This window comes from Sus scrofa, chromosome 10 (genome assembly GCF_000003025.6).
Source record: "Sus scrofa isolate TJ Tabasco breed Duroc chromosome 10, Sscrofa11.1, whole genome shotgun sequence".
Lineage (NCBI taxonomy): Eukaryota > Metazoa > Chordata > Mammalia > Artiodactyla > Suidae > Sus > Sus scrofa.
In genome coordinates, this window is record NC_010452.4 from 48,550,766 (window position 1) to 48,565,669 (window position 14,904).

The following is a 14,904-nucleotide window of genomic DNA, read 5'->3' on the forward strand; positions in this document are numbered from 1 at the left end:
CCCTACCCTGGGAACCTCCATATGCCACAGGAGCGGCCCTGGAAAAGGCAAAAAGACACACACGCACACAAAAAAAGTTATAGGCTCTGTTAAGCACAAAAAATACGATCTCTGACAAAGATTCAGCAGGGGAGAAGGAAGTACTTCATGTCCTCTTAAAGGTCAGAGAGAGAATTTCAACATTATAAGAGCAAATATGAACCAATGATAGCTATCTGTAAGTCATTAATGCAAAGCATGTTAAACATTAGCTTACCGAATACATTACAAAATCAGAATTATGACACACAGTTTACAGATGATAGAACTGAGGCTTAGGTTAAATAACTTGCCCAAGGCAATGCTACAAATAAGGGGCAAATCCATATCTCAACCTAAGTCTATTTACCCAAAGTCCTCAGCCATCAGCTGCTGTGCTGTACCAGATTACCATAATAACACAAAGCCTTGGTCAGTGTAACTCCACAGAAGCATGCACTTGTATGTGGTACCAAAAATATCTGCCAGCTGATCCAAAGGACAACATCAACTTAGCTTTCCTAAATTTGGGGTAACTTCTAATGTCAAGAGAAACAAGCAAATGCAAAATTTTCACAATTTATATATTATCCTTCATAACTGATTGAAAATCAATTTTTTTTTTCCAAAATAAATCTCACTCAAGTTCTTCTTGTTCTCTGTAGCTTTGTTTTATGTTTGTTCACATCAATGTTGTTGGCTCACGTAAGTCACAGGAAGTCTGGCTCGCTGCTTTTTACAGGTCCTCATATATGTTTAACAAATGCCCCCCCTCCACAGCAGAATCGGCATCCCTGGGCCCATTTCCCCCCATTACTATAAGAATTTCATGTTTCTATATTAACCTGAACATTAGCGTCTTCTGAATTCATATTTTAATTAGGTCTCTTTTTCTTTTACTTAGAAACACAGTAACACAACTATGTTTTTGTGTGTGAACATACTTTGTAAAACTGTACATCTCTTATGCTTACTTTTCTTGAAGTCTCTTCTTCATGAGCTCAGCTTCACTGAGTTTCGTGTGAGCCTCCTGAAGCTCCTTAAACAGGGTTGTCACCTGAAGGTTTAACATTTCCACTTCACTTCCAACCTGTCATGCAAGAAATCGCAAACACCCATTCATCAGAGGCTAACTGAACCTCTTTGTGAGAACCCCTGTGTGTCCAGTTAAGACTGAATGGGGAATTGATTACACTTTTGATAATTAATGCCCCAGTATCTTGTGTGAAAAGAAATTCTTTGGATACAACTCTGTTTCCTCATAGCGCACTAACTGATCAACCTGCATGCACTTGTAATAATGACTTTATCATAATTGAAATGAATAATCCTGATCATGGTTCAGAGGTACATAGATCACAGTGACGTCCAAGCACAACCTAACTTACCCAGCGGGCAATTCAGGCCTGTATTCCATGGCTGACTATGTTTCTAGTTTACTCTGCTGTTTTCACTGTGCTGCCCTTTTCGTGGCAGCTCTAAAATTTTTGTCAATAAGTTTTACAGTGCCATGGAAGCCTCAGTACTTTTCTAAAATTAGTTGTTGATTCGTTTTAGTCAGGAAGGTACTATTACTAATGGGCGCTCTCTTCATCTCAGTTTTTAAAATGTTCTCCATTCTCTTGAAAGTAGGGGACTTGGCCCAGAGCACGGCATACAGTAGGCTCTGCTGTATATTTGTTGAATAAATTAGCTAAAGGGAGTGTTTTATATAAATGCCTTTCTCATGGGTTTCTGTGGGTCTTACAACTTTCTGGTTTCATCAGCTTTCCCAGAGCTGAGGAGGTGTATTTGCAGGCTACAAGGCGTGTCTCTGAGTTGCTACAGAACAGACATGTATGTAAACATGAACCTTTTATCACTGAAACTATTTTTTTTTTTGTCTTTTTCTAGGGCTGTACCTGCAGCATATGGAGGGTCCCAGGCTAGGGGTCTAATCGGAGCTGGAGCCACCGGCCTACGCCAGAGCCACAGCAGCACGGAATCTGAGCCGTGTCTGCGACCTACACCACAGCTCACGGCAACGCCGGATCCTTAACCCACTGAGCAAGACCAGGGATTGAACCTGCAACCTCATGGTTCCTAGTTGGGTTTGTTAACCCTTTCGCCACAACGGGAACTCCTCATTCAAACTATTTTATTCAAACCAGTGGTGGGATAGAACTAAGATCTTTCAATTCTACCTTAAGTTTCTGGGTCATATCCTCAAAAATGATCTCATTACAAATTGTCCATTACAAATTGGACAAAATTCCTTTCTCAATTAGTGTTCACTTAGGAATTCTGGAGTGGAGATCTATCAAGAAGAGATCGAGGCATGATTTCCTAGAATCAATCACTAGGACAGGAACACTTCTTTTTTTTTTTTTTTTTTTTTTTTTGTCTTTTTAGGGCTGGAGCCGCCGGCCTACGCCAGAGCCACAGCAACGCAGGATCTGAGCCGCGTCTGCAACCTACAGTACAGCTCAGGGCAACACCAGATCCTTAACCTACTGAGCAAGGCCAGGGATCGAAGCCGCAACCTCATGGTTCCTAGTCGGATTCGTTAACCACTGAGCCATGACAGGAACTCCAGGAACACTTCTCACTACAATTTACAATGAGTGAAATTTGGATCAGGACAAGGAAAACTGAGAGAAATAGAAAATATTCAATGTGAAAATTGTTTCCCTGTTTCTAAAGCCAATAACACATCACAAGACTGCTTCAGCACCCGACTACTCTCCTGTCCAATGCAGGTGTGATAACAGTCTGAGACTCTTAGTACCCACAGTTTCTGGGCTTTTCTCCTCTTCTTTCTCTTGTTCTTTGTGCTCTTCTGTCTGGGTCTCAGTCTCAGAACGATCCTTGGCTTTCTTTTCAAAATCTAAAATTCTGAAAAATTATAGAATATAGAAAAGTTACTTTCTCTTTGGCGTCCAGAAGATTAACAACTGTGGAAGCACTAAAAAGGACATTGTTCAATATCTGGATAAAGGATCAACGTTTTCAAAAGCTCTTCGCAGTTACTGTATTAGTTCTGTTTTCACTTTCAACCTGAAACTGGCTAGAACTGACTTAAGGTATGACTGCACGCAGAGGTAGAAGATAGGTATAATTTATCTTAAACACCAAAAAACACTGCCTCTTTTCATGTCACTATAATGCAGAGAAATAGTGTTTAAATTGGTGTTTTATGTGTGTACACGTGCATGCGTGTGTGCTACATGAGAGCGGGTGTCCCTTTTTAAGGATTCAACAGACAGATGGGTCTAAAAACCAAGTCTTTTCCTAATTTTATGAGTTTGTGAAAACAAACAAAGATAGCAGCATTCTTACAATGAATCATAATCATATGAAAGCCATCCCAATACAAATTAAATAAAAAGAAGCCTGGTTTAAAGATGATAGATCAGGAGATCCCTATGGCCTAGTGGTTAAGGATCCAGCATTGTTATTGCTGTAGTACAAGTTCGACCCTGGCCCAGGGACTTCCACATGCCACAGGCAGAGCCAAAAAAAAAAAAAAAAAAAGAGAGAGAGAGAGAAATATGGTAGATTAATTATATGCATGTAATTTTTCTCTCACCCCAAATGCCACTAAAATGACTTTAAAAAGCCATATACCTGCAAGAACAAAGAGAACGGGGGAGGAAATAATAGGAAGAACATTTGGGAAGTATAGATGTAAGTGGGAACTGACTTGGCAGCCCAAGAAGCCTAGATCAGACCCAACATCAGGGAGAGCCAAGTTCAAACCCAGTTCACAGTGTGGGACCTCAAAGGCTCAGGAATAAATGACAAGAGGTACCTTTGGGGATAGAGTTGGGACCTATTTAGGAAGGCCTACAAGATCATAAAATAAAGGGTGTCTGGACAGAGACATTAATCAGAGTTCAGGGGTTAGGTTTCCTACTAAAAAGAAGGGAACTTACAGAATACTGAGACCCTCCTATTCGTCTCAAGAATGCTGGCAACTAGAAAAGCATCCTTCAGACAGGAGACTGAAAGAGTATCCTCTGGAGAATTTGATCAGGATAATGAAAGATTTAAAGTTTCTGGAATAGGGCTTTCCCAAGGAATCCTTCTGGCCAGATCGCCTACACATGCACATGGCACTTCTATCAGGCTCTAACCCTCAACTGTTGCTTTTGTTTTTGTTTTTGTTTTTTGGCTGCTCCCTTGGCCTATGGAAGTTCCCAGGACAGGGATAGAATCTGAGCCACAGCTGCAACGATGCCAGATCCTTAACCCACTGAGCTGGACCAGGGATCAAACCTGTGCTTCAGCAGTGATCTAAGCCACTGCAGAGACAACACCAGATCTATAATCCACTGCACCACAGCGAGAATCCTAACCCCCACTTTTATTTTTTTTTTTTATTTTTTTGTCTTTGTCTTTTTTGTTGTGTTGTTGTTGTTATTGTTGCTATTTTTGGGCCGCTCCCGCGGCATATGGAGGTTCCCAGGGTAGGGTTGAATCGGAGCTGTAGCCACTGGCCTACGCCAGAGCCACAGCAACGCGGGATCTGAGCCGCGTCTGCACCTACACCACAGCTCACGGCAACGCTGTGATCGTTAACCCACTGAGCAAGGGCAGGGATCGAACCCGCAACCTCATGGTTCCTAGTCGGATTCGTTAACCACTGCGCCACGACGGGAACTCCGTAATCCCCACTTTAATATGATCAAATAGACAAGATTACCAGACATTCAAGGTAAACCCTAAATGAAACAGATAAAAGTAAGTCAGAAAAAAAAAAAAAAAAAAAAAAACCTTACTGAAATTAAGAATATGCCAAGGCAAAAAATTTCAAAGAAACTATCATTAGGAGTTTCCGTCCTGGCTCAGTGGTTAACGAATCTGACTAGGAACCACGAGGTTGCGGGTTCCATCCCTGGCCTTGCTCAGTGGGTTAAGGATCTGGCATTGCCGCGAGCTGCGGTGTAGGTTGCAGACACGGCTCAGATGCCAAATTGCTGTGGCTCTGGCGTAGGCTTGGCAGCTACAGCTCCAATTAGACCCCTAGCCTGGGAACCTCCATGTGCCACGGGTGTGGCCCTAGAAAAGGCAAAAAGACAAACAAACAAACAAACAAAAAACTATCATTAATATGCTTAGAGAAAGAAGGAAACATTTTACCACCATAATAAAATGGAATCAAACTTTTTTCCTCTCTTTTGTCTTTTTGGATCCTTAACCCTCTAAACGAGGCCAGGGATCAAACCCGCAACCTCTTGGTTCCTAGTCGGATTCATTTCCGCTGTGCCACGACAGGAACTCTGAATCAAACATTTTTGAATGGCACCTCCCCACCCCCCAAAAAAAGACGATGAAAGTTGATTAAATGTGTCAGGAAGCAGAAGAGTGCAAGAGTGAAAGCGGGGAGGGGGAGAGAAAAAGAGGGAAGTAAGAGAGAGAAGAATAGAAAACGAGTTAAGATAATTAGAGGACTGGTCCAGGAGGTCCAATTCAAAATAACAGTAGTGCTAGAATGAGAGCATAGAAAACTGAGGGTAAGAGTTATCTTTAAATTAATTCAAGATCATTTTCAAGAACTGAAGAACATGAGTTTTCAGAATAAAAGAGGCCAAGAGTGTCCTAAACAAACAGGATGAAAACAAGCTAATACCAAAGCACATGTGAAATTTAAGAAATCTTGGGACAGGAGTTCACATTGTGGCTCAGCAGTAACAAACCCAACCAGTATCCATGAGGATGTGGGTCCAATCCCTGGCCTCGCTCAGTGGGTTAAAGGATCTGGCGAAAAAAAAAAAAAAAAAAAAAAAAAAAAAAAAAAAAAAAATGGAGTTAAAGGATCTGGCGCTGCCGTGAGCTGTGGTGTAGGTCCCAGACTCGGCTCAGATCCCATATTGCTGTGACTGTGGTAGGCTGGCAGCTGAAGCTCCAATTTGACCCCAAGCCTGGAACCTCTATATGCTATGGATGCAACCCTATTAAAAAACAGAAAAAGAAATCTCGGGACAAGACAAACTGTGGGGGAGAGGAAAAACAAAAAGAAGTTTTATTCCAAAGATTAAGAATGCTTTCAAGATCTGGAGGGAAAATTATATCCAATAGAGAATCTTATAGCTAGCAAACTGTACATTAAGTATTAAGGCAGCAAGAGAGATTTTCAGATATACACATCCCAGAAAATATTCCCCCCATATATTCTTTCTTAGAAGGTTAGTGGAGACATTTAAAGATATTTAGAAAGTAAGAAAGGCACTGGATCCAGGAAACAGGTGATCCAGCAGAGAAGAGCTGAAGGAATTCCACAGGATGATGCTAAGGGGAGATCCCAAGATGACAGTAATACAGGAGGACCTAGACAGCAACCAGGCTGACTCCAGGAGAAAAGTCTTCAAACTACTAGACTACTACTATGTTTGGATGTAACTGAGAAACGTCTTCACTGGGGAGGAGGGTGGGGAAACTAAGCCAATTTCTAAAAGGTAATCATGCATAGAAGTAAGAAAAAAAAAAGCTGTATAAAGAAGGAAAGGTGGGGAGGTCCTGCCATGGCTCATCGGTAAGGAACCCAACTAGTATCCATGAAGATTCGGGTTTGATCCCTGGCCTCACTCAGTGGGTTAAGGATCTGGTGTTGCCAAGAGCTGTGGTATAGATTGCAGATGGGACTTGGATCTGGTGTTGCTGTGGCTGGTGTGTAAGCCTCCAGCTGCAGCTCCGATTCGACCCCTAGCCTGGGAACTTCCATGTGCCACAGGTTCGGACTTAAAAAGAAAAAAATAGCAATAATAAATAAAAATAAATAAAATAAAAAAGAACTTAGTGATAATAAAAAAAAAAAAAACAGCATCTGTACCTGTTGCAAATTGCCTAACCTATTTGGTACACAGGCATAGTTTCTAGCTAAGCAAATAAATGGGTTAAGAGCTAACTGGTGCAGGGTTGAGGATAAGCCCTATTCACCACTCGCATGTGACACAAGCTTCTGACATACATTTGAACTGCAACTTAGTTTCTTAGGGCAAATTTCCATGGTGGGCTAACTTTCCTCTCAGTCATCCTGGGTCACACTCCCTACACAATTTCCCTCTCCTTCCTGGCTATCAGTTTAAGTTTGTTCAGAAGACGCAAATTAAATATGAATCCTGACAAATGGTGAAAAGACAAGTCTACTGTTCCCTCTCCCCACAAATGACCTAAAGGTTTTAAGAGTAAATTTCAGACTATTACCCCTATTTCTCATGACTAATGAAAACAGCTGAAGATGAACACTTATGTATTTCAGAAAGACACGCTAGATCTTGGGAGTGTGTTTTCCTCGTAGCCTACATAGGCAGTCAAGCCAGGCTGTTCAGGTGAATTTATTTCTTGGTTTCAGTCTACCTTAGCCAGGAGGTTGTCCTGATATCCACAGAGAGCAAATTAGTCTTTCCACTGGCTCACTGACTTGCCAGGTGTTAAATATTTGGGAGGCTGGCTCACAAGGTAGAAATTTCATGCTAAGAAAGGGACCCTCCATAGGGCCCTCAAGGTGAGAGAGGGAAACACCCATCTCAAAGGCAGGCATGACTTCCCAGCTGCAATCTGAAAAGCTACCTCCAGACAGAGAGCATCATTATTTTGAAAGCAGGAATAATATACTAGATCGTATGAAAGATCAGATGTATATAATGAGCAAATTCCTAAGTTTACACTTTTATTATTAAAGCTACTCATGTTGTCTAAGGAAGGATGACTTACTGGCTAACTCGACTTCTTAGAATGGTGAACAGAACTCAGGAGGGTAAATGTGTCAATGGAACAGAAACATGCTCATTACTCATGACTATAAAAGTCTTTTTCAAAACATAACATTTTCTCCTTAAAAATTGGCTGTAATAATTAAGGTGTAAAAATAATGCTTTTATTTATTTTTCTGTGCATTATTACTGTGTTTTTGGGTAGGACAAAGACCTTACTCCATTAGAATACATGGTACTAGGAGTTCCCTTCATGACTCAGCGGTAACAAACCCAACTAGTATCTATGAGGATGTGGGTTCAATCCCTGGCCTCACTCAGTGGGTTAAAGGATCCGGCATTGGCGTGAGCTGTGCTGTAGGTCGCAGATGCGGCTCGGATCTGGCATTGCTGTGGCTCTGGCATAGGCCAGCAGCAACAACTCGAATAAGACCTCTAACCTGGGAACCTCCATATGCCATGGGTGCGGCCCTAAAAAGACAAAAAAGAAAAAGAAAAAAAAAAAAAAAGAAAATCCTAAGGAAGCCACTAAAAAAGATTATTGGTAGTAATACAGCAAGGCTGCAGGCTGTAAGATCAATATACAAAATCAGCTGTACTTCTCTGCACTAGCAAAGAATAATGCAGAAATGAAATAAAGGAGTTCCTGCTGTGGGACAGCAGGTTAAGGATCTGGTGTCATCTCTGTGGCAGCATGGGTTCAATCCCCAGCCCACACAGTGGGTTAAGGATCCAGCATTGCTGCAGTTGTGGCTTAAGTTGCAGCTGCGGCTCAGGTTTGATCCCTGGCCCAGGAACTTCTGTAAGCCTGGGATGCTTTGGTGGATGCAACCAAAAGGGGAAAAAAGAGACAGAGAGAGAAAAAAAATGAAATTAAGAAAACAAGTTCATGTATAATAGCGCCAAAAAGACCAGAATACAGAGGAATGACTTTGGGGGAAAAAAAGTGCAAGACTTGTATGCTGAAAATTTCAGCACATCATTGAAAGAAATGAAAGATGACTTAAGTAAATGGAAAGACACCCATGTTCATGGATCAGAAGACTTAATATTGAAAGATGGAAATGCTCCCCAAATCGATCCCCCATAAAAATATCCCATCTGGCTTCTTCTCCAAAATTAACAACCTTATCCTGAGAATTATATAGACAAACAAGGGACCCAGAACAGCCCAAACAATTTTTAAAGAAGAACAACATTGGAGGACTCAGGTTCCCCAATTTCAAAATTTACTATAAAACTAAAGTAATTTAAGACAGGGTAGTATTGGCATATGGACAAACCTAAGATCAACTGAATAAAACTGAGCATTTAGGAATTAATCATTACATTTATGATCAACTGATTTACACCAAAGGTCTCAAGACAGTTCAGTAAGGAATCAACTTCAACAGATGATCCCTGGCCCAGGCACTTCCATATGCCGTGGGTACCGCCAAAAGCACAACTAGGTATTGACATGCAGAAGAGTGAAGCTGACCCTTACCTAACGCTCTGCTTGAAAGTGAACTCAAACTGGATCACAGACTAAATGTAAGAGCTAAAACTATAAAACTCTTAGGCACAAACACAGGGGTGAATCTATGTGACCTTGGGTTAGGCAACGGTTTCTTAGATACAACACCAAAAGCACAAGTGACAAACAAAACAAAACAAAAAAAATAAAGATAAATTGTACTAGATTAAAATTTAAAAAAAAAATGTGCTACAAATGAAACCATCAAAGAACTGAAAAGAAAATCCACAGGATGGGAGAAAATATTTGCAAATCATATACCTCATAAAGGACTGGTATCCAGAATACTAATGAATTTTTATCATTGGATAATTAAAAGACAATCCAATAACCTGAAAAGGAATGGATATATGCATATGTATAAATGATTTACTTTGCTGCATGCCTGAAATTAACACAACTTTGTTAAGTCAACTATATTCCAATAAAATTTTTATTTATTTTCTTTTTCTTCTTTTTTTATTTTTTGTCTTTTTAGGGCCACCCCCACAGCATATGGAAGTTCTCAGGCTAGGGGTTGAATCAGAGCTACAGCTGCCAGCCTATACCACAGCCACAGCAAATCGGGATCCAAGCCATGTCTGTGACGTACACCACAGCTCATGGAAATGCTTGGCCAGGGATCAAACACACATCCTTTTGGATACTAGTTGTGTTCATTACTGCTGAGCTATGATGGGAATTCCTCCAATAAAAATTTTAAAAGCCATTATAAAAAAATCAAATGAAATAAAAGAGTACTGATTCTTAAAACAAAAAAGGACAATCCAGAGTTCCCATTGTGGATCATGGGGTTAAGAACCCAACATAGTGTTCATGAGAATGCGGGTTTGATCCCTGGCCTTGCTCACTAGGTTAAGGATCCAGCATTGCTGCAGGCCGCGGCATAGGTCAAAGATGGGGCTTGGATCCGGCATTGCTGTGGCTGTGGCACAGGCCTCAGCTGCAGCTCCAATTCAACCCCTAGTCTGGTAACTTCCATATGCCACAGATGTGGCCCTAAAAAGAAAAAATAAATAAAAATTAAAAAGACAATCCAATTTTTTAAATGGGCAAAGAAGACATACAAATGGCCAACATGAAAAGATGCTCAACATTTTTAGTCATTGGGGAAATGAAATCAAAATCACAATGAGATACCACCTTACAGCCAAGAAGATGGCCCATAATCAAAAAGACTGACAATAACAAGTATTGGTGGAGTTCCCATCGTTGTGCAGCAGAAACAAATCCAACCAGGAACCATGAGGATGCGGGTTCGATCCCTGGCCTCGCTCATCGGATCAAGTATCCAGCATTGCCGTAATCTGTGGTGTAGGTTGCATACCTGGCTTGGATCTGGCACTGCTGTGGCTGTGGCATAGGCTGGCAGCTGTAGCTCCAATTGGACCCCTAGCCTGAGAACCTCCATATGCCTTGGGTGCGGCCCTAAAAAGAACAACAACAAAAAAAAAAGTGTTGGTAAGGATGTGGAGAAAGTGGAAGCCTTACACATTTTTGGTGAGAATGTAAAATGGTGCACCACTGTGGAAAACAGCGTGCTAGTTCCTCAAAATATTAAACAGAGAGTTACCATGTAACCTAGCTGTTCAACATCTAGGTATATACCCAGAGAATTAAAAAATACGTCCACACGGAAAAACGTGCATGAATATCCAGAGCAAACACTATTCATAACAGGCAAAAAGTGGGAATAACCCAAAAGTTCATCAAGTGACGGAGAGATACACAAAATATTGTCTATTCACATCATAGAATATTATTTGGCAACAAAAAGGAAGAACTGACACAAGCCATATCATGGATGAACTGTAAAAACTATGCTAGATAAAATAAGCCAATCACAAAAGACCACATGTTGCATGATTCCGTTTATATAAACTCTCCAGAAATGATAAGTCTATGTAGAAGAAAGCAGGTTACTAGGAGGAATGAGTGCTAATGGGTATTGGGTTTCTTATTTGGGGGAAAATACTCTAAATTATAATGTGGTGAAGACTATAGTTTGTGAATATTCTTTAAAAATTAGAATGTATAGGGGAGTTCCCATCATGGCTCAGCGGTTAACAAACCTGACTGGCATCCATAAGGGCGCAGGTTCAATCCCTGGCCTTGCTCAGTGGGTTAAGGATCTGGCGTCGCCAAGAGCTGTGGTGTAGGTCGCAGATGCGGCTCAGATCCCGAGTTGCCGTGCCCTGGCATAGGCTGTCGGCTACAGCTCTGAGTGGACCCCTAGCTTGGGAACCTCCATATGCCGAGGGTGTGGCCCTAAAAAAAAGAGAAAGACAAAAAAAATTAGAGTATATACTTAAAATAGATGAATTGCATGGTATCTTAATTATATCTCAGTAAAGCTGTTAAAAAAGCAGTGTATGCATATTTCAGGTTGCCTCTTTCATACCTTTCTTTGGCTTCCTTGAGGGCGATTTCAAGTCTCTCCACCTTCTGGTTTCCTTCCCTTAGACACAGCAGGAGCTGGCTCACAGTTAATTCCTCAAATTCCAAATAATTCCTGGTACCTTCTGCAGATTTGCTCCTAGAGCAAAACAGCATAAAGGTTAAGATGCTGTTTCAGGAATTCCCATTGTGGCTCAGTGATAACTAACCCGACTAGTATTCACGAGGATTCAGATTTGATCCCTGGCCTTGCTCAGTGGGTTAAGTATCTGGCGTTGCCACGAGCTGTGGTGTAGGTTGCAGACAGGCTTGAATCCTGTGTTGCTGTGGCTATGGCTGGCAGCTGCAGCTCCTATTTGACCCCTAGCCTGGGAACCTCCATATGCTCCATGTGCAGCCCTGAAAAACGCAAAGAAAAAAAAATGCTTTTTCATAAGAAAACAAAAATCCCAGAGTCTAAGAATATAACTGGAACTGATTTCCAAGGAACTGATTTCCAAGCCTTCCTGCTATGGCACAGAGGGTTATAAATCTGATATTGTCTCTGCAGTGGCTCAGATCACTCCCTGGCCTGGTGCAGTGGGTTAAGGATTTGGCATTGCCGCAGCTGTGGCAAAGGTCAAAACTCTGGCTCAGATTCAATCCCTGGCCCAGGATTTCCTTATGCCTGGAAAATATGGGTGGCCAACAAAGAAGATAATAATAACAATAAGTATCTCATTCTATTCACTGTTCCACCCCCTACTGCAATACATTAAAAAATAAAAATAAAAAAGATCTGGAGTTCCCGTCGTGGCACAGTGGTTAACGAATCCGACTAAGAACCATGAGGTTGCGGGTTTGGTCCCTGCCCTTGCTCAGTGGGTTAAAGGATCTGGTGTTGCCGTGAGCTGTGGTGTAGGTTGCAGACGCGACTCGGATCCCATGTTGCTGTGGCTCTGGCGTAGGCTGGTGGCTACAGCTCCGATTCAACCCCTAGCCTGGGAACCTCCATATGCCACAGGAACAGCCCAAGAAATGGCAAAAAGACAAAAAAAAAAAAAAAAAAAAAAAAGAATGACTGAATGTAAAAATAAAATACATGCATTAAAAAAAAAAAAAAAAAGATCTGCTTTCCAGAACATTCTCCAGTTAATTCTCATTTACAGACCAAGCTCAGCTGGCCTAATGACCACCAGGGCCTCCCTCCTCTGTGCTTTCCAGGAAAGGAGTGGGGACTGATGGGTAGGTTCACCTTATGCTGCACGTGTTCACTTTCTCCAAATAATCACCGTGTTCACAGCCCCAGACCAGAGGACCCAGGGAAACAGCTGTGCAGAGGTAGCCCTTGGTTTTGGTGACTGGTTTTCTTAGAGGACTAATCTCCAGGGACCAGAGTCACACAAAGAGCACAAGCATGGGCGCTCCTGTGGTGACGTGCAGGCCACCAGCCTTTCTCCAGCTTGACAGAAGTCATGACATTCTCAAGTCAGGAGAAGAAAATCATTTTTGTTTTGGTTTTAAACAATAGAGCAGCAAAATATCTTCACTGTTGGTATGTCAAATATTTTTCTCATTTTCAAAATTGGACTAAATCGAGAAACAGTTCAGTGACAAACGAAGAGAACCGTGACCACCACTGCACTAAGGAAACATTCTGGACAATTTCACTGATGCTAATGGCAGCTATGCCCTCTGTAATCCACTCAAATCCACATGTCTAAGAGCCAGGATTCAATCCCAGTTTCCAATTCCAAGGCTGAAACTCCAAACCTAGAAATTGCAGCTGTAGCTCTGATTTAACCCCTAGCCTGGGAACTTCCATATGCCTCAGATGCGGCCCTGAAAAGCAAAAAATAAAAAATTAATTAAAAAAAATAGCTGGGTGGGAGTTCCCACTGTGGCACAGTGGGCTAAAAATCCAGTGCAGGAGTTCCCGTCATGGTGCAGTGGTTAATGAATCTGACTAGGAACCATGAGGTTGCAGGTTCGTCCCTGGCCTTGCGCAGTGGGTTAACAATCTGGCATTGCCGTGAGTGAGCTGTGGTGTAGGTCGCAGATGCGGCTTGGATACCGCATTGCTGTGGCTCTGGCGTAGGCTGGTGGCTACAGCTCCGATTAGACCCCTAGCCTGGGAACCTTCATGTGCCGAGGGAGCAGGCCCAAGAAATGGCAAAAGGAAAAAAAAAATTCCAATGCAGCAGCTTGAGTTGCTGCAGAGGTACAGTTTGATTCCTTGGGCTTTCCTGGGGTGGTGCAGTGGGTTAAAGGATCCAGCGTTGCTGCAGCTGCAGCAGAGGTCGAAGCTGTGGCTCAGATTTAATCCCTGGTCAAATGCCACAGGTGGGGACATTAAAAAAAAAAAAAAAAAAGCTGTGTGGCTTAAAAGAGGAAGTGGTCTTTCTAGAGCTATAAATTAAAAGGAAGTGGCTTGGACATTTCAAACAGGGCTTTCTTCCTTCCCACCACTTCCAAGAAAGTCTTCTGATATTAAAAAAGCAATATAGGAGTTCCCTTCGTGGCTCAGTGGTTAATGAATCCGACTAGGAACCATGAGGTTGCGGGTTTGATCCCTGGCCTTGCTCAGTAGGTTAAGGATCCGGCGTTGCTGTGAGCTGTGGTGTAGGTTGCAGACACAGCTCAGATCCCGCATTGCTGTGGCTCTGGCGTAGGCCAGTGGCTACAGCTCTGATTAGACCCCTAGCCTGGGAACCTCCATATTCTGTGGGAGCGGCCCTAGAAAAGGCAAAAGCTAAAAAAAAAAAAAGCAATACAGGAGAGGAGGGGATGCTGAGGAATTTCTAACTAAAAAAGGAAGTAACTTTCATTCCTGCTAACTGCGCTGTTTGATGAAAGAATATTATCTAGTCCTTATTTCCTTCCTTATACAAGGGCTTATGAGAATAACTGAAAAAAATAATGCATTTTTGTTTTATGAGTATATTTATCAAGTTACAGAAGAAAGGATATTAAAAACCTCTAAGGGGAGTTCCTGTTGTAGCGCACTGGAAACCAATATGACTAGTATCCATAAGGATGAGGGTTCGATTCCTGGCCTCACTCAGTGGGTTAAGTATCCAGCATTGCTGTGAGCTGTGGTGTAGGTCACAGATGCGGCTGGATCCCAAGTTGTTGTGGCCGTGGCTATAGCTGTGGCCAGAGCTGTAGCCCTGATTGGACTCCTAGCCTGGGAATGTCCATATGCCACAATTGTGGCCCTAAAAAGCAAAAAAAAAAAAAAAAAAAAATCTCTGAGAGAAGAGATCCTTAGGGAAATTTTCAGATAGATATCTCTTGTAC

The 14,904-nt window shown here is 42.0% G+C and overlaps 1 protein-coding gene across 5 annotated transcripts in view; it reads right to left on the minus strand.

Annotated features, from left to right (window-relative positions):
* The window catches only part of OPTN (optineurin), a 50,924-nt gene that overhangs the window by 18,737 nt on the left and 17,283 nt on the right, over nucleotides 1-14,904 (minus strand). For all 5 annotated transcript variants that reach the window (XM_005656827.3, XM_005656828.3, NM_213961.1 and 2 more), the window contains 3 exon segments: nucleotides 11,630-11,764; nucleotides 2,790-2,892; nucleotides 993-1,108 (listed from right to left, as the gene is read on the minus strand). In XM_005656827.3, the coding sequence (XP_005656884.1) occupies nucleotides 993-1,108; nucleotides 2,790-2,892; nucleotides 11,630-11,764 (354 nt within the window).